At 35.6% G+C, this 19,459-nt stretch overlaps 1 protein-coding gene across 1 annotated transcript; it reads right to left on the reverse strand.

The window, feature by feature from the left end:
- Positions 1 to 938: 938 nt before the first annotated feature.
- Positions 939 to 18,738, reverse strand: LOC127946466 (amyloid beta A4 precursor protein-binding family B member 1-interacting protein). Its single transcript, XM_052543058.1, has 14 exons — positions 18,572 to 18,738; positions 14,941 to 15,000; positions 14,536 to 14,635; positions 12,788 to 13,038; positions 11,562 to 11,639; positions 9,871 to 10,030; positions 7,403 to 7,524; positions 6,766 to 6,840; positions 6,415 to 6,558; positions 6,105 to 6,215; positions 4,271 to 4,369; positions 3,837 to 3,960; positions 3,706 to 3,752; positions 939 to 1,755 (listed from the first exon to the last, which is right to left on the reverse strand). The coding sequence occupies exons 2-14, from the start codon at positions 14,998 to 15,000 to the stop codon at positions 1,204 to 1,206; spliced, it is 1,923 nt and encodes a 640-aa protein (XP_052399018.1). The 5' UTR covers positions 18,572 to 18,738; the 3' UTR covers positions 939 to 1,203.
- Positions 18,739 to 19,459: the final 721 nt, after the last annotated feature.

The following is a 19,459-nucleotide window of genomic DNA, read 5'->3' on the forward strand; positions in this document are numbered from 1 at the left end:
CCAAAATGTTCAACCACATGATCTATATATTATAGTTTATAAGAAAAAAAAACAAAAAAAAAACATAATTGCTACAACATTATTTCTTCTATATAGGTTCACACCCACAGCAGCTGCAATCTCCACAATAATGATTAATGTCCATTGAATGTGAATGTGTCTCTCATCACATGAGTATTTCAGAGACTGGGTTCAGCTGTAATTACAGCATCTATCAAGATAACGTTGCTTTAGTTGACATCCACACACTTGAAAGCAACTAAAGGAACATAACAATGTTGTTTTATTGTCTCATATGGATAAAAAGTGACTCAGATGGAGCATGTCAGCACAGAATGCAAGGTATGTTTTGGTATGGTATATATGATGCAGTGTTGCGTGTTTTTATATATTGTTGTGTTACAGAAGCATGCCATGATAGTACACTAGTGTTCAAAAGTTTGGAGTCAGTAAGATGTTTTAAAATATCATTGATAGAAATCTTTTATGCTCACAAAGGCTGCATTTATTTAATCAAGAATACAGTAAAAACTGTTCAATTGTGAAATATTATTATGATTTAAAATAAATGTTTTGAATATATTTTAATTGTAATTTATTCCTGTGATGTATAAAGCTGAATTTTCAGCATCATTACTTCCAGTATTCAGTGACACATGATCTTTCAGAAACCATTTCTTCTTATTATTATTAATTGTGCTGGTTAATATTTTTATGGAAACCGTGATACATTTTTTTTTTTTTTAGAATTTCGTATGATGAATATATCTACAGTAGGTGGCGCTGTTGCAGAAGACTCCACCATTTGTGGAGCAGGAGGAGGCTGAGAGAGCCAGATACTCCACTAAACCTCCATCCATCCATTCATAATAATAACTGCATAAATCATCTCCTGTTCATCCCACTGTAAAAACACAACAATAAGGCATTCCAGAATGTTTAACAATTAACTTTTTCAAAACGTTATTTATTGACATTTCATTAACCATGATGATATAGCATATTTGTTGTAAATACAGTATATGATCAAAGTAGTTGCAAAAGAACAAAATATTTACAAACCCTTTTGCTTCGTGAAGTAATAAAAAACATTTTAAACAACCAGAGAATTAAAGAATCCTGTGTGTCCTAATGTCACACCATCGCGGTCAGTTCCTCAGTCCAACTATAAAAACATGTCAAGTAGCTCTATCTGTCTTCGAGTTATTGAGTACGCTTTTTCTGCATCGCTGTCATCAGTTCTGACATTAGGTTGCCACCTGATGGTGCCGCTAGTTGAGGTGTAGTCCTCTTCGGTGGAGGTGGAGCCACTTTTCTGATGGAGCCGGCAGGTTTGTTGGCAGCCGGTGCAGGAGCTGGTGGGGGAGGCGGGGGTGGAGGTGGTGGTGGTGCTCCACCTGAAGATGCAAAGTTTTGGGGAGCAGGAGGAGGTGGTGGAAGAGAGGCCATGGGGTCTGGAGGTGGTGGAGGGAGTGCTTCGCCCCCGCAAGAGGAAAAGAAAGGTGGCGGTGGAGGCAGGAAGTCAGGGGGCAGCTCTGAGTCTTCTGGAGGAGGTGGTGGAGGAGGAGGCAGGTCATCCATGGGTGGAGGTGGGAAGGAGGATTGTGGGAACTGAGGAGGAGGAGGAAACTTGTTGACTTTAGTTGTGCTGGGAGGAGCAGGGGGAGGAGGAGGCAACATGGGGTCAGGCGGTGGAGGAGGCAGGGTTTCCATCGATGGTGGAGGAGGTGGAAAAGATGTTTGGTTGCTAGAACCCTTCAAAAACAGACCAAAAATAACATTCAGATGAACTCCAAAAACATCAGAACAAGATTACAACAGCTCTCGAGGAAGCACAGATAGCCTTGTGAAAAGGCAGTGTGTTTAATTATACTGAATGTGCACTCGCAGCGTAATTCAAATCTTCAAAATGTCTTGTATCTGTACTTGCAGAAAATAATATTAATGAAATAAAAGGTCACTTGGTTGGTAACTTTTGACGCTCTAGCGGTTAATAAACAGAACTGCTTGCGTCTTGCGGAAGAACATCGTAGCCGGAACTACTTCTCTCTGTTTATGTCTATGATACTGGGTTACTCCGCCGCGGTACCCCCGAAGCAATCTAAAATAGTCAGAATATAAACACTTATTATAGGTGTACCCTAGTGATTCAGGACAAGCCAAAAACACGGTTTGGAAAATTGATTTTGAAAAAATATATTTTTTACATGAGTTACCTACTGCAGCTTTAAGATTCAAGTACTTTCATGACTGTATCTATAAAAGTGACTTTGTGAAAGTCAAATGAATCATTTGAATCCACTGAAGAGCTTAAAAGAAGTATACTTCTTTTATCTTGTCGACTAACATACTAAAGCACTCGATTCAATTTGAACCGTGGCGTTAATATATTTTGAATGTACTATATGGCAACTTCATTACAAATCAGTAAATATATTTAAATACGTGGCATACAAGTTTCAGTATGAAGTATATTTTGGTTTACCATATTTTAAAGACAATAGAAATAAAATAATACTAAACTCAAGTCCCACTTAAGCGCATCAAAACAGCACTCTGAAGATTAGTAATTGCATTTAATATACATTTAAAGCTGCAGTAGGTAACTTTTGTAAAAATGTATTTTTTACATATTTGTTAAACCTGTCATTATGTCCTGACAGTAGAATATGAGACAGATAATCTGTGAAAAAATCAAGCTCCTCTGGCTCCTCCCAGTGTCCTATTGCCATTTGCAGAAACTCCATCGCTCCCGGTAAAAAATAACCAATCAGAGCTGCGGTCCGTAACTTTGTTTGTGTTCAAAATGTAGAAAAATTTATATAATAAGCGAGTACACCATGAATTCATTTTCCAAACCGTGTTTTTGGCTTGTCCTGAATCACTAGGGTGCACCTATAATAAGTGTTTATATTCTGACTATTTTAGATTGCTTCTGGGATACCGCGGCAGAGTAACCCAGTACCTTTGTGATTCTTCACAGACATAAACAGAGAGAAGTAGTTCCGGCTACGATGTTCTTCCGCAAGACGCAAGCAGTTCTGTTTATTAACCGCTAGAGCGTAAAAAGTTCCCTACCGCAGCTTTAAACTATAACACAACTGTATATATATAGTACTCCTTTTAAAAATATGATAAATTGTAATTCCTTTTCACCAGGCTATATTAGATTTTCTGAAGAAGAGTGCACAGACGTTGCAAAGGTTATTGCTACTGTAGGGTTTTGTGTGTGGTTGTGGGTGTAATGTTATTATGTGTGGCTGATAGATTGTTACACGATATTAGTTGTTTGGTGGGGTGTTCTGGGTGGCTTTCATAAGTTTCTCAGCGATTTCTACATTGTTGTGGATGTACACTAGGACACTTCTAGGTGGTTGCTGTGGCTTTTTGCATATTGTTTTGAGGTAGGAAGGGTGTACTGGATCGTTGCAACGGTGTTGCAAGATCACTTGACTCGGTGGCTGCAACAGTGATCTAGTTTGTTTTAATGTGTTGCTTATTGATGCCGGGCCATTGCTATGTGGTTATTACAGTGTTATGGGTTTTTATTTTCACTTCTTTTTTTTGACAGGTGAAACAATTATTTGATTATTCAGAAAATAGCAAATTTGTCCTCAACAGCCCATGCAATTTGAAAACACTACTAATAAGGTTATGCTTAACCATGTACTCCATTACTAAGACATCTGATTGATTGAGAAGTACCTTGGTCTCCACGGCAGGCTGAGGAGCGTGTCCGTTTGCAGCTTTGGCTGAAAGATAAACACACACTTTACCAAATGTCCTTCAAATCATTTAGCACGTTAATATAAAGTATAAAACTATTGAGCCTCTACCTTTAGGTGTAGGGGAGGGTGTGGATGGACTGGAGGAGGCCTGGATAGTGCGGTTAGCCCAGGTCGCAGAGCCTGCAGCCTTCCTCACAGCTGCCTTGTGGTTGTCATATAACTGCTTCCCATACTATGAAGGAAACCATGACAAAACAAGACCTTTAACTAAGGTCAAAGAACTTAAAGGTCTCAGGGGGGTTTCCCAAAAAATATATTTTGTCATTCTTGCTCGCCTTCAAGTTGTTCCAAACCAGAATGAGTTTCTTTCTTCCCCTGACTACAAAAGAATAGTTGCTCATAGCTTTTTTTTTCATACTATAGAAGTCAACTGTTTGGTTACCAACATTCTTCAAAATATATTCTTTTGTGGTTAAGAAACTCTTACAGTTATGGAAATCTTCGAGGGTGAGAAAATTGACTGTGTTTTGGTTTGCGCTCACCTTTGCAATCCGTATCCCAGTCACCCACAGAGTCATGATCCACTCGTCATCACAGCACAGAAACTTGATGTATTGTGATTCCTTTTGAATCTGAGGATGCTGCAAAACAGATCACAGAAAAAAAAGAAAGAAAGTAAAACATCAACCACTATGTTCAATGACATAAACATTTGAGCAGTCCAAGATATGTATTAACACTTTATTTGGTTTTATTCCCTATCTATTATATTGCATAAAATTCCCTGATGATCTTTGGAACCACTTAGTATTTTTTGATCTAGTCTCATTGTAAATTTGAATGAAAATGCTTTGTTGTTTTGTTTTTCTCTTAGGTTGGGTAACAACTTACTAAGGTTAATCAAAGTTGCTCATATTAGTCTTTCTCCAAATAGATAGTTTGATGTTATTGAGCTGCAGTTTCAAAGCAAAGACAGCAGATGGCACACTAAAATCACATTTTCATTGCCAGCTCCACTCTAATGCAACACTACGTATTGCTGAAAGGGACCGAGACAATGGACTTCATTAATTGGAATTATTTTATAAATTGTGTAAAAATGCATGTCCTTTTTCTATTGGAGTGTAGTTTTGAGTTGCAAGGTTTATCTTTAATCGTATTTAATTTATTGCATTTTATTTCTCAGTTGCTTGACTAACATAAAACACAGATGATCCTAAATTAGACAAAGCATGAAACCCCCTTGGAAAATATTACAAATCAGTTTAATGATTTGTGATGCTTTCTTAGCAACGGTTTAGCATGTCAGTGGACCTGGTTTTGTTGTAATCATGTAAGATCTTTTGTCTGCTGTGGATTAATGTCGGTAAAATATTTATTCAATAGTGAAGTTATTATTACTTTGTACAGCAAGAATCTTCAGCCAGTGATATTCTCTCCATGCCTCGTTTTAAATTAGTAGAACCATAACATAATATTCACACAGAAAATGTAGCATTGTAGACTGAAGGAAAAAAATAAAAGTTTTTAGGTATTTTTAATTGTCTGCAAAGACTTCAGTTACAGACAGGCTCTATAAAACAACATGGTCTAAATACACACACACACAAAACAAGAAGTTTTGAACTTTCACTAATTGTGGTAGTCCAACAGGACTCAACTGATCATTTTCTTTTTTCAAAAAAAAAAAAAAATATATATATATATATATATTAATATTAATAATAATAATAATATATATATATATATATATATATATATATATATATATATATATATATATATATATATATATATATATATATATATATATATATATAAATATAAATATAAATATAAGTAAAATTAAATTTCATTTTGGGATGTGGTTTGGTCCAGTTGAGCATTTTGAAGGGTTGCAGTAAGGTCATCTTGGTCATACCATTGCACCACTCCTTTTACCCACTTAAGTAAGATGCAAGTATATCTTTATATGGAACTGCATAGTTCTGTTCTCTTAAAATATGGTTTAAGTTTAATGCTGAATGTGCTAAACTAAATTAAATACACTTTAATGTATTTAAATTTGTATGCTGTATGACATTTAAGTATATTTGTCAATACATATAAACCATATTGTCGTATTTTAGTTTATTTAAACATTAAATTTAACATCAAATGACACTGCAGTTAAATCTATAGATCTAGATGTATATAGATTTATATTTATTGTGACGTACTTTACATGTGCTTTAGTATATTGGATCTGTCTGTCTGTGTGTGTGTGTGTGTGTGTGTGTGTGTGTGTGTGTGTGTTAAGATTTCACATACATTACAAATCCACATTCAATTCAAAGAAGTGTGCTTCTTTTTGACAAGGGTGGGCTGAAATCGTACCTTAAGGATGAAGCAGTGGTCTGTTGGTGCTTTGTATTTGATTCTGTATTCTTTGCAGTAATAGACATTCACATTGTCAAACTGCACCAAGCACACAAGATCCCGTGAAGCCTGATGAAGACGAAGTCAAACCCATTACTCACCAAAAAAAAAAAAAAAAAAAATAGTTGCTTGTCCTTTTCACAAAGCGAGTTATTATTTAGGTCTGTACAGCAACCTTATATAAACTGAACTTAATGAGTGAAGATTTGTCTGAACTTCATGTTAAAATACACTGTATATGTTTTCTGTCTGGATTGCTTGAGCTGACCTTTGTCTTGCCTTTGGGTGAGTAATACAGTCCAGAGGCCCGCAGCAGGAAGTAGCGCTGTTTCCAGGATTTCTTACCATCCTCCTTCAGATACAGAACACCCTCCAGGTCAGGCACAATGACGGAGGCTCCACAGAAGTTCTCCTACAGAAATACAGAACCAGATCTTCGCTTACACTCATGTCATTATACAATTCTGCAGAACACACACTGGAATGGACATGAGTTGGGTCAGACTTCTTTAGACCTCCATTACTTGATCAAGAGGGTTCCATTATGATGTTTAATATGACACCATTACATTGATTTTGATGAATGTCTTCATTATATCAAAGTTAAAGCCATACTCACCTCCAGAAGTTGTTCTTTGTCTTTTTCTTTCATGTCCTTTAGAGATTGCTTCTCCTTTTTCCACATGTAAAAATTCTGTAAAAGAAACCCACATTGACTTCATCTAGCATTCAGCCAATTTTCAGGAATTAATTGTCAAGTATTCTTGTTTGTCGCGAGGCTACTTTTAATACAGTTCCTTCTACACAAATGGACACTTCTACCATTAGAGAAAACTGTCAGTTTGCTGATATTAACTGTTTTTACAATTTCTGTTCCATTTCCACAGGAAATAGAGAAGTTAGCGAATCGTTTTAGTGTTAGAAATGTCACAGTTCTTACAAGCAGAGGAAATAATCTAAGGGAAAAAAATATCTAATATTATTTATCAGTCACACTTTAGTTTGGGGATCAATTCTCACTGTTAACTACACCCTTTTCCTTACTCCAAATTTGCAGTTTATTCAGAGTTAGTAAAGTAGTAGTTAAGTTTAGGGATGGGATAATAAGGCATTAATATGTGTTAATGAGCCGCCAATGTGCTAGTAATAAGCATTTCGTTTATAGTGAGAACTGGTCCTTAAAGAAAAGTGCAAGCTATTTATTAATAATTTAATTTGTATCATCAATAAGGACAAATAACTGTTCAAACACTTGCCTGAGGGTTTCTGAACACTTCATACTTGTCTTTTTTCTCCTGAAAAATCACTTTGTTTTCGGTGTCCCTTGTCCATGTAGAAAGAGGCTCCACTATGTTCTCATGGTCCTCGAACCCTCGTTCTGTGGAAAGTTCAAAATCAATTCAAATATCATCAGTTTTGTCCGTACCAAATTCTCCTTTTTATAGCTAAATAGCGATAATTGATACTGCCCCCATGCTCAGGTTGGGTAAAGATTCATTTGACACGCACTTTTATCCACAGCAACTTAAAACATTACAATAAATACATTCATAAACCATGATCTCACTACAAGCATGGATGGTAAAGAATGTTAACTGTAATTGTGCATGCATGCACGCACACACACACACACACACACACAGATATCTTTTTGCTGATTTGCTGAATTTCCCTATTCAGATTGACAGGATAGGTCTTGGCTGCCTGAAATAGCTGCCCGGATGTGCTGTAAAATGAACAGACTAATAAGCCTGAAAGTAAACAGCAAACTCAAATATAGGGCAGGGCAGAACTTCCTCTGAAAGTAACTGATGCAAGCTGTTTTCTTTTTAAACTGTTAACATGACTTTAGCTTGTTTATTGGATTGAAGCTGAAAGATCCCTTGAAAGTATTAACAGAAATAAATGAATAGCAAATACATACTAAAAGAGCTTTTTTTAAATAATTATGGAAAATAACTTCAGAAATAACACTTTAGATTAGGGAGTGATAACTAGCTGCTTATTGCCTGTTTATTTGCACTTATAAAGCGCATATTAATTCCTTATTATGCACAAACATATTCTAGATCCCTTAACCTTACTCAAAACCTAAACATAACTACTACAAACAACTACTTCACTATCAATAAGGTCTGATGTTTGGTGTGGTTACTGGAATTAAACTGATGGTGTGAGTCTGCTTCACAGGCAATAAAGGGAAGCTATATTTCCCTGAGTATATGTGTGATTTACTGTGTGCGATGAGAGCACACTAATAGATAATAGATAATAGAGTGATGGACTGTATACATGTACTGTATGTGGACAGCAAGAAACAGAAATGGAGCATGCAAATATACTGTGTCTGTGTGTCAGAGGTGTTTAGATGTTCCCTCATCAGACCTTTTCCCTCATGATTATAAGTCACTCAGCACTCATCATGCGAGAATGATGCTTCTCTAAAAATAACCTGGGTGTTACAAAGGTCTTTAACAGTAAAACCTTGTCTCTGTTTCTAACCCTGGTGAGTTCCTGTACATTGTGTACTTTTGCCAACATTGCACTGACGGCTCATTTTCAGTGAGAGATGCCAGTAAAAGAGACGGATACTTTTGACAACAAAGTGGTCAAGTGCCAACTGTTAAACTATAATAGTTGGTTTCCACCATTCCATGTGTTCTTTTATCTTGTGATAATGTACATTACCTGTAGGTGCACTTAAGTGGCATTTTTTTATTTATTTCATTATTAAAACACTTCTTCGTTTTTGTTTTTAAATAAACGTTAAGATTTGGAGTACATCACAAGCGTGCATTCTATACAATTATGTGCACTTCTTTTTCTCTAGAGATGACAACAAATGCAATGATAAGATAAATCGAGTCAATTCATCTCAAATTTGGCAGTCAGAAAGCAAACCTCTGGTAATGGCTGTAGATGAAGCCTCACAGCAGACGGAAAAACAAAGAGAAATTGGAGATTTCAATCTCAATGACTGTATTTCCTCATGATAAGGAGGCTGAGTGACGGTGTCTGGGGCAGTAAATTAAGCCCAACTGTCGTCTGTTGTATGATACTGAATGTGTATAGTGGTAGGTCAGCTCTACTCTGTGAAGCCTGTCCTCCAACAAAAAACGACCATATAGGTTGTTTGTGCAAGCACCTTATTACGACCTATATTTACGTTTTAAAGTTAAGCGGCCTCTAACGGGTGTAAAAATAATGACTGTATCGCGTTGGGTCTGTCGTCATGAAATGATATATAACGTCATTACCAATGAAAACGCACGTTTATTTAAATGCAATGTGTGGACTTTTTACACCAATCTCACAGTAATTCGTACATATTTTACTAGGTGGCTTATTCGTTCGAATGACCACACCTAACTCCACCCCTAGACCTAACCCTCACAGAAATCATGCTAAATTATGATTTATTGAGCAGATACATTTTCATGCACGTCTGTTCCTTGGGATCGAACCCATGATAGTATGATTACATATCAAGGTATAACGCAATAATCTACCAACTGAGCTACATGAAACGCAAATCAGAGTGCAAATAAAAGAGTACAAAACATTAATATGAAAACGACCTTATGCTGATAGGGGCGCAATTGTAGTATACGCTCTGATGGGTCGTATTTCAGGGATTTGGACAAATGACCTATACGAGCGTATTGGTTGGAGAACAGGTTGGTATAGCTGATGACAACTGAATGTGTTCATGAATGATACTCACCAGTCTGTAAGTCAGGGTTGGTCTCGCACACGGACCAATCCACATTGCAGTCACAGTGGGTCTTCTCAAACAGGTTGTCTATCACATCTCTGACTGTTTGTCTCTCATCCACCATCAGAGTCTTTGAGCTGCCATCCGTAATCTCCACTTTTACAACCAGCTATCACAACAAACCATAAATAGCAATTTTGAACTCAATTAACACATTTTTGTTAGTTTGTGGTGATTGGCATCTGCTTTTCATGGAATTATGGCATAATTTATTGACATCTGTGCAACAAAATCTTTGCATTCGCAAAAATACACAAAAACTGATCTGATGCTTTATATGTTGGTCAGATGGTTTCATCCCGTTTAAGGAGTGATTCTTGGCCGGAATATTCTGCAAAGCGGACCAAATGGAACTTCTTGCTAAAAAAAAAACTAGTTGAAATATACATAGTTTAAGGAGCCTGATGGGAACACCAGCGTAAGCACATGCTGGTCTTTTCAACCAGGTCTATGCACAGATGTTTGGAAGACAGAGATATACATTTCTTACAGAAGGATACATTTTCTGTGAAACAGATGGGAAGGATAAATGACAATAAATTAAGGGAACTACAGGCTCTGCAATGGTATGTGGATTGCACAGGGACATCCCTGAATATCAACAATCATGCTAAAAGTGTAGCTTAGCGCATTCAAAACTGTCTCATTTGATTGTATTCATGGTTTGTACAGACCACATTGTTCAATTATAGTTACAACATTAAATCTGTTCTTGCTGTGATCACTGTCACAAAATATATTGTACACTGTTGGTGAACCACTTTGAGTAGCCAACTTTAGATCACTAGAGACATTAAGTGTGGGTCATGTAACCTATAACCAGACTAATTCAATCAGACTGTTGATCCCCACTGCAGACTGAGCCAAGATGCCCTTATTATTGTAACCAATTATTGCACAAAGCTTGCTCTTTTATTGCTCAAGATTTTTCATCTAATATTCTTTATGAGACCCAGAGTTCACATAGCTATAGTAAGTCCAATTCAAGACAGAGACCTGAAGATGGTTGTGTCTAATTCAAGAAAGAAAGCTGCAAAGTGTTGAGTGCAAGTCAACAAAGACCTGAAAAGTATTGAGTCAGAGACAAGCCAGAAGCATGAAAAGAGTTAAGTCAAGAAGATGGTTAAATCCAAGTTTACACTGAGACCTCTGAGTCCGATTCAAGACTGACATAGAAAGAGGGTTGAGTCTGAGTCAAGGCCGAGAACAGAAGAGGGTTGAGTGTGAGTAAATACAGAGACCTGAGAAGAGTTGAAACCAAGTTAACGGAGAACTGAAGAAAGTAGAGTCCAAGTCAAGAAGATGGATCTTAGGAGAAACATCTAAGAAGTAGCTGATATCAGTTCAAGAGCCAAGGTTACTAAACAGGTCAAATTAGTGTGAAAATGCAATCTCATAAACGCTGATGGGAGTAGAAAGGTCTGTGGCTGATCTAACAACAATGCATGAATTAAAGATCACAGATGCAGGAGCAGCACAAGACATGCTTATAGGGCATTAAATAATGGTACAAATACCAGTAAATTGACTAATGAAAATTAGATGTAAAAATGTTGCATACTTTATTTAAATATTCTCCTCCCATAAATGTTATGTCTGATATACAATATACAATAAGGTCAGCCGCAAAGATCTCTCACCTTTTTTACTTTGGCCTCCTTTAGCTTCTCCAAAGCAAGCTTGATTTTATCTGCTTTGACCTGTTCCTCTAGTTCATCCTGAGGGAAACAAAACTATCATTACCTAACAAATATAACAATACAAATCAGTCATTGTTGGAGTGATCTGAACTTAATTGTGGTTTCATGGGGTCAATGTGACGTTAAAATGCACGGTTTTAATTTGACTCTCCACAGTCTAAAAATGACAAGAGTAAGACGGGATTGTGTTGTGTAGTTGTGTAGTTTTAGAGAGTCCTAACTGAAATAGAACCTCATACTTTATGTGGCTCATTTTGAATGCTCCATGCAGCTCCGTAGTTTGTACAGAGTAGAGGTAACGTTAGCATGATGCTAAGCTAGTATTGTGATTAATTGGCATTAAATAAATACAAATATTTTCACACATGTACAATAGTCTATCCTACAACATCGCCAGGCAGGGTCAGTTAGGCTGCCCAACTTGTTGAACAGCCTTCATACCACAAGTGGGCTACATATTTAATTGTTTAATGTGATTGCTAAGTTGGCATCTCACTTAACGTTTTGAAACAGAGCTGATCTACATTATAAAACCATCCGGACATCTCCTGTTGTAGATTCCACAAAGCACTGGGCTACATATAATATATATATATATATATATATATATATATATATATATATATATATATATATAGTGGGGCGAAAGTTTGGGCACCCCTTGCAGAATCTGTGAAAATATGCATTAAGAGCTGGGGGGTGAACACGATGAAAATGGCCAAATTTGTCTTATTTTGTTGATTTTTTTTTTTTTTTTTTTTTTTGAAAATTACTCGAATTTTAAAAAATTCTGCAAAGGGTGCCCAAACTTTTGAGCCCCACTGTGTGTATATATATATATATATATAGATATATATATATATATATATATATATATATATAATCCGGCTGAGCTAACATTGCAATCATGAGGATAATTACATTTTATGATTAGGCTTTTTTACATGCTAGAAATGTAGAAATGGATACTCTGGACATTCATAAGGTTCATACTTCATAAAGTTATTGCAGTTTTACAGTGTTGGCTGCACTTAAATTCCATTTTATCCACTCACATCTGTTGTTTGGCCTGGCTGTTTTAAAATAAACCCTCTAACCTTCAACTAAGGATGTGTTAACCACATGAGGCCTGTGTGTGTGTGTGGACCATTCAGAATGCTACTTACTTTTGAGGGTTTGGAGGCGGGTGGTGGAGGTGGAGCTGCAATGGAGTTGGAGAAAGTTGCATGTCTTGAGGTGTCATTTGATGCTGGGAGGCTGAAATTACTCTGAGGCTGTGAGGGTATTGGGGCAACTGGAGCTGACCCTTTTGATGTATCTTTTTCTGTGGCAAACTTTTCCTCAGTGGCACTGATATCTGCCACCAGGTCAGCCATCAAGGCATCCAAGTCATTGTCCTCCAGATTATGCAAGGATGCTTTATTGAAACACAGGATCACAATGTGGAGAGAGAGAGAGAGAGAGAAAAACTAAATTTGTTGACAACCTACGAAGCACCCACATGTCATGTGGTGTGTGTGTGTGGGGGGGGGGGGGGGGGGGTGACTAAATATCACAACCTGACCTCATTAAAAGACCTAAATTTTTGGTGTGCTTTATCATATGATTTTGTAAAACATTATACAAAACATAAGATTTATATAAAAAAAGAAAAGTCATAATAATAAGCAAGAAGGTCCACCCCAACCCCATCATTGGGACATAAGTAAATCATACGAAAATGTACAAATGAGATGCAAATTATGAACATACCTCCAATCCTACGAGCAAAGAGTTATTTATTGTAGCTTACCCTAAAACACAGCATTATTTCTACAGCATTGCAACAAGTTGAATAGTCAGCTGCTTCACCATTATAATTTACAGACTAATTTAATATAATAAATTCTAGTACAATCACTGACTTTTGATGTCTTAACTGAAATGTATGCAAATAAATAAATAAATAAATGTGCTGTCAAAATTAGCGTTAATGCATACAATTCATTTTTACAGTATAGTGCGATAAAATATTTTATGCAATTAACGCAGTTGGCAAGCCTACACAGCTGTTGCTTCTGTCTATTTTTTCTTGATAAGAACTGTTTATTTAGGCATTTCTATGACCACATCAAATGGGAGACTTTCGGACGCACACTACAACTTCTCAGATGAGATGTTCTCAGCCCATATTAGAGTTGGCAACCGTTCTATATAGCCTAATATGGAATCGTTCTGTATTTAAGGTATATGCGTATGACTACCTAGACCATATGAATCACAAACTCTAAACTCAGAATAAATAGTTCTTTTTGGACAAGTGTTTGACTTCTGAATTCTCTGACTTCACAGCGAGCGGGAATCGAAAAAAAACGGCATTTCCCTTCACCGTTCGTGTTTTGACTTCAGCATAACTGAACCCATAATATGAAGCTGGATATGTGCAATGCTAACATTCAAAAGCATCAGTTTTCAAACTGCATAACATATTTATATTGTTTGAAGTCATAACATGATAATCGTCAAGTAATTGTGCGAAAATTACACTTTATGAATCATTTGTATTTATTTAGAGACTCAATTTCCTAGAGACATCAGAACTTAAATTATTAAAAACATACTGTATTTAGGTTGTTTCTACGTTGATTTGGAGAATGATTTTTTATTTTTTATTTTATCTTAACATAGCATACCTTCATAGCTGATGTATGCTATTCAGGCTTTGATTTCAGACACATTGTAGAGAAACATTCTTCACTTTAAACAACTGTGCATCTTTGGACCACCCTCAAACATAATTGCAAGCAAATTAATAGTTACTTAATCTCTAATTTCCTTCAAAAGCAACACTTCATGAATCGAGCCTTTTAGTTGAAATAATTTGGTAAAAAAACAGACACTGGTGAAAAAAAAAATTAGGATGAAATATTGCTACCATTGAAATCTGTAAAACCAACGGAAAAATTCATTTCCTGAGGGCCAGGAATGGTGGAAGGCTTAGGCAAAGGCGCAGACTCTGCTTCTTCTCCCAAACTCTGTAAAATGACAGAACAAACAGCAAATGAACTATCATCTTAAAAATATTCAGTTGCATATATTACATATATTATTCTTAATATGTGTGCTTACTGCTTTTGTTTCATATTTTGTGCTCATACTGTTTGCAACTGACTTACAATATACCATTGCTAATTTATAATTTATATCACCACACACAATTTTAAATATACCTATTTATGAAGCTATTTCATATCTTTTTACATAAAAGCACAAAAAGGCATAAATTGCACTGATAAGCCAGGTTTTGATATGATATGAGACACACCCACAGGAAACATACCTGCGTTAGGAGATCCATCTCCTGCAGCATGTCGCTGAACATAGCATCAATGTCATCCATCTGCAACAGGAAAGGTGGAAGATGAGAATTTACATATTTAGAACAAGTCATGCTACAGGATTGAGAAAAACTCTGCTTAAAGACTGTAAATAATGTAAGTGCAGCACGGAAAACACAGAAAACTAAGAACTTCAGATGTGGACACAAGTTGTAACAAATTTATTCTAATAAATAAATGTATGCAATATTTTCTACAATAATGGATTCTGTTTGGCCAATTGCAACATTGATAAGTCAAATATTTGCTAAGACTTTGCCACATGTATAGTTATACCAGTTAATTATGCATAATTACAAGTAACCCTAAATCAATCTTTTCATGTCACTATAAGCATTCTCTCATTGTGTATCAATGGAGATTAGAAAAGCTGATTGCCATTGTTTTGTGACTCCACATGTTAATACGACTACTGCTTATGATGGACAGTGTTAATTTTATCATGTATCTTTGTAAACTTGTGTTTATTTTGCAATAAAGACTGGCCAGCTGTACTTATTGTCCTAATCTAATCAATAAATCAAAATATCTTAGACTGAATTTTAAACATGAAAACAAAAGTATCAATGATGCTAACTTCAAATATAAGACAAATTAAAATTCTGCTGTAAAGAAGGTCTAAAAATACAATAGTGTCATTAGTCAGCTCAAGTCAGGTTAGTGTTTATTCGGTTCAGTTCAATAACTTTCATCAATTGTGAAGCAAGTTCAGTTCAGCTGTAATTTGTTTAATAAAATTTTTTTGTCTTATTTATTTTTTCCCACTGATGTTGTCATCTGCATAATCTGGCAGCTTTTGTAACTGCTGTGCAGAATTGGTCAATTTGATGGTGCGATTTTTGATTACAGCAATGTGTTGTGTTTATGTTTGTTATTAATATAAAGCAGAGTTCCTGTGCACAAGTAAAAAAAAAAAAAAAAAGAAAAACCTTACCCCACAGCTAAACTTTGCACAATATCCATACAGAAGCTAGAGATAGAAGCGTGGCTTGCATAACTCATTCTTTGTCAAGACATGAATAATCTTGTCCATGAATGCTCAGTACTGCCTGAGTGTACAATATTACAGAAAGTATGAATTGCATGTGTTACGGTCAGCTCAAAACTGCAACAAAAATGACGAAAACCAAACCAAAATTAATTTGTTGTTTGTCTCTTTCTGTTATAAATTTATAAATCAATTTGTGTTCAAGAAGATATATGAGCAAGTTTAAGGTCTGTTAACGGTCTTCACTTCTGATTATTATAGAAGACAAACAATGTCTGTAAATTTTGGACCAAAATACCCAACTGTGGCCTACTTCCTCCTTTTTCTCCCACATTCAGCAATTCATTTGTGCTACCATTTTGAATTAATGCATGTTATCACTTTTTAAACATCAACGTCTGGCTTGTATCGCATGGTTTGTGCCACAGAGATGAATGATTGCTTTAAATCATGTAACTTACTGAGAAGAAGCATACTTTGAGTAAAATGAGCAAAACTCCAACAAAAACATGTTCAGCTGATATTATGTCAGACTAAACTGGTGGAGTCTGAACCACCAGCACCTGTGAGTGAAACAATGCTCTAGTATAATGAAGCACTGCCGTGCAACCAGTAAGAGAGCAGTGCAGCTACACATGGGGAAGTGGTTACAGCGACTTCCCCTCACAAGATGTTGAAAGCATCAAAGTTTCCAACAGGAAACAGATGACACTCACTATCTCTTTGCAACTATCACAACGCGCTGTCTTTTTCCAATCAACTGACAAGAATATGCATCAATATATTATACACATTAAAATATAAGCAAATGTCGTAGATTTATGCTACATTGATTTGATATACAAAATACAGCAATAACTGAAAACATGCAATTGCTTAGCATTAGTCATGTTGAAATCTTGTGTCAGAGTAAGTGTTTGGTTTGGTGATACGGTCAGAAATTCTAGCTGTCAATTTTCAGGTACATTTTCTGCTTTAAGAAAATTATTTCGTTTCGTTAAGTGTTATGATAACTATAATATTCCATAGCAGGGGCATCTGTGCAGAATTTTAAGTCTGGAAAGCTCAGTGATTCCATTTGTTTTAAAATTGCTTTGAATTGAATATCAAGGACATGAATTAGTTATACTGCAATAAAAGTGGTCTTACCTTGCAGGCTATCTTTAACAAAGTCCTGAATTTTGTTCATGGATATATTTAATTTCATTAAGTGCTCTTTAAAAAGTAAATGTCTGATATAAATGTGTTTGACCCATGTACAACAAGCTTACTGTGAGACCCTTGTGAAAAAGTAGTACACGCATATATTACATAGCATATAGCATAGCCCATCTCTCTTTGACAAGCTGGTCAATACATGTAACAATTCATAATCTGTACATAATGAAAATACAAATTTAGTCACAGTATATGACTAAATTTACTTTGGAGTTCAAATACCTACCTTAAATGCAATAGTAATAGTGATGCTTGCCTTAGCAAACACTATCAATAAGAGTTTCTGAACAATTTCTAATTCCTAAACAAACAGACTAGTAACACTATTTTAAGGATCAATTCACACTACAAACTAGTTGCTTTTTAGCATGTATATTATAGCATATATTGTATATATATACATATTTTAGATCCCATTATCATACCCCATACCTACACTTAACAACTACCTTGATAACTATTGATAAGAAGCAAATTAGCAGTTTATTGAGTTTAGAAGGTTTCCTATTCTAGGTTTACCAACTATGTTGACTTTTAAATGTCATTTTAAAGGATGCAGTTGGCATTTGTTTGCATTTGCCACAGAATTAACTGTTAATTTAAAACATACAAAAACCTACAAACAAATATATATTTTGCAAAATTCCATGACTCAGGAACTGTGTATAAAAATAACTTCGCTCATTTTAACAGTTCTCTGAGTAGCCTATAACTATAATGTTGTCGCAGTAATGCTTTTTAAAATCACAGAGATGCTATCATTTCTTAGTAGTTATTTAAGTCAGAGGAAAACAGTCATTACAGACCAGGACAGACTGTTTTTTTGGGGTAACCTGTTTGTTTCTTCATCAAACTGACTGTTTTAGTTCAGCTGGTGTGCCGTTCTGTGATTCCTGTCACAATGCTTGTGTACTATATCTGTAATGCTTGAAACACTAAACCTCTTCATCATAAGTTGAAAAAAAAAGTAGTCAGTAGTTTGAGATACGTTCTACATTGCCTTCAGCCCAGTTTAAACAAAATTGTTCACAAATCAAATCTGCTCATGTCATATTTATGTCTGGACTCTAAACTATAATCAAATATTCTGACTCACATCATCAGTACGGCATAGAGGTACAGATACAGCATCCTGGTATAGCATTTTAACTCCTTTATTTTTTTTTTCTTTCATAAAAAACAATCAGTAAATTCATTAAAATGACTTATTTATTCTTCAGAACTAGACTAGTTTTAGGCACCAGAGACACTACAAAATCATCTTGTTACTTGATTATTTTCAGCTGTAACAAGTATTTGAACAAAACAGACAACACACTGAACCTAGTCCTGAAAAAATGATTTGTCCTCAGAAAAATATCACTTACCTTTGTTTATCTGGCAGCTTTACTGACTAGGTGATGGGGTCATAAGTACGTTTTCTGTAAAATGCCTCTCTTTCCTGTTTAACGGTGGACACCACCCAACAACTTGCAGCAGGGTGCTGAGCTGTAGCTCTTGTGTGTTAGTCACTGGCGCTTCACTTACTTCCTGTCTGACACGGAAGTTCAGGTCTAAACCTGTTTCTGCATTCCATCTGATGCTGATAAGCAGTGGCACACAAGTGCGCAGCTGAGATTATGTATGAAACAAGCCAACCAGAGCTAGTTTATTATTTATCTTAAGATTACATATTGGTCAATGATTGATAAGCATTTCTCTCTGTTAATGATTAATGCCTAAGATTTATCCAGTCATACAAACCTTTTTTTACTTGAGGAATTTTACTTGAGGGCTAAAAAGTTCTCTATAGATTTAGCTTGTGTTCAAGTTAGTCACAGATTTGTGAAAACTTCTTGGTTTTAAAACAACTTTTTAAATGCTGTGCTTTTTTTGTGTGTGCTATCGACAAGAGACAATTTAGCCTTTTTTGATTACTTAAGATTTGCATTAACAGAGTTTGGGATACAGTCTCAGGATATCGTGCCAGAATTGAACAACACTCATATATTCAACATTCACAGATTGAAATTATTTTTTTGCAGCGTGGAGGACTAAAGGCATATGTTTGGACATTAGATTAGGTTTTCATTCTTTCCAAACAAGAAGGGAAATAGCATTGGAAAGAAGCATTAACTCTTCATTTTATGGGGGTTATCCAGTGTTGACATTGAATCTGGGAAAGAATGTTTCTTTCATAATTATTACATTATATAACATTACATTATAAAGATAATTGTTAACTTTTAGGAATTTACTAGTGTCTGCTCTAAACT

This window comes from Carassius gibelio, chromosome A24, assembly GCF_023724105.1.
Source record: "Carassius gibelio isolate Cgi1373 ecotype wild population from Czech Republic chromosome A24, carGib1.2-hapl.c, whole genome shotgun sequence".
NCBI lineage: Eukaryota > Metazoa > Chordata > Actinopteri > Cypriniformes > Cyprinidae > Carassius > Carassius gibelio.

Excerpts from the sequence above, each read along its gene's own strand:
- LOC127946466 (XM_052543058.1), bottom strand. The coding sequence starts at position 15,000 with ATGGATGACATTGATGCTATGTTCAGCGACATGCTGCAGGAGATGGAT. Across the intron at positions 6,559-6,765 it reads ACAAAGAACAACTTCTGGAG|GAGAACTTCTGTGGAGCCTC; the intron begins GTGAGTATGGCT and ends GTATTTCTGTAG. Across the intron at positions 3,753-3,836 it reads ACCCTCCCCTACACCTAAAG|CCAAAGCTGCAAACGGACAC; the intron begins GTAGAGGCTCAA and ends TTTATCTTTCAG.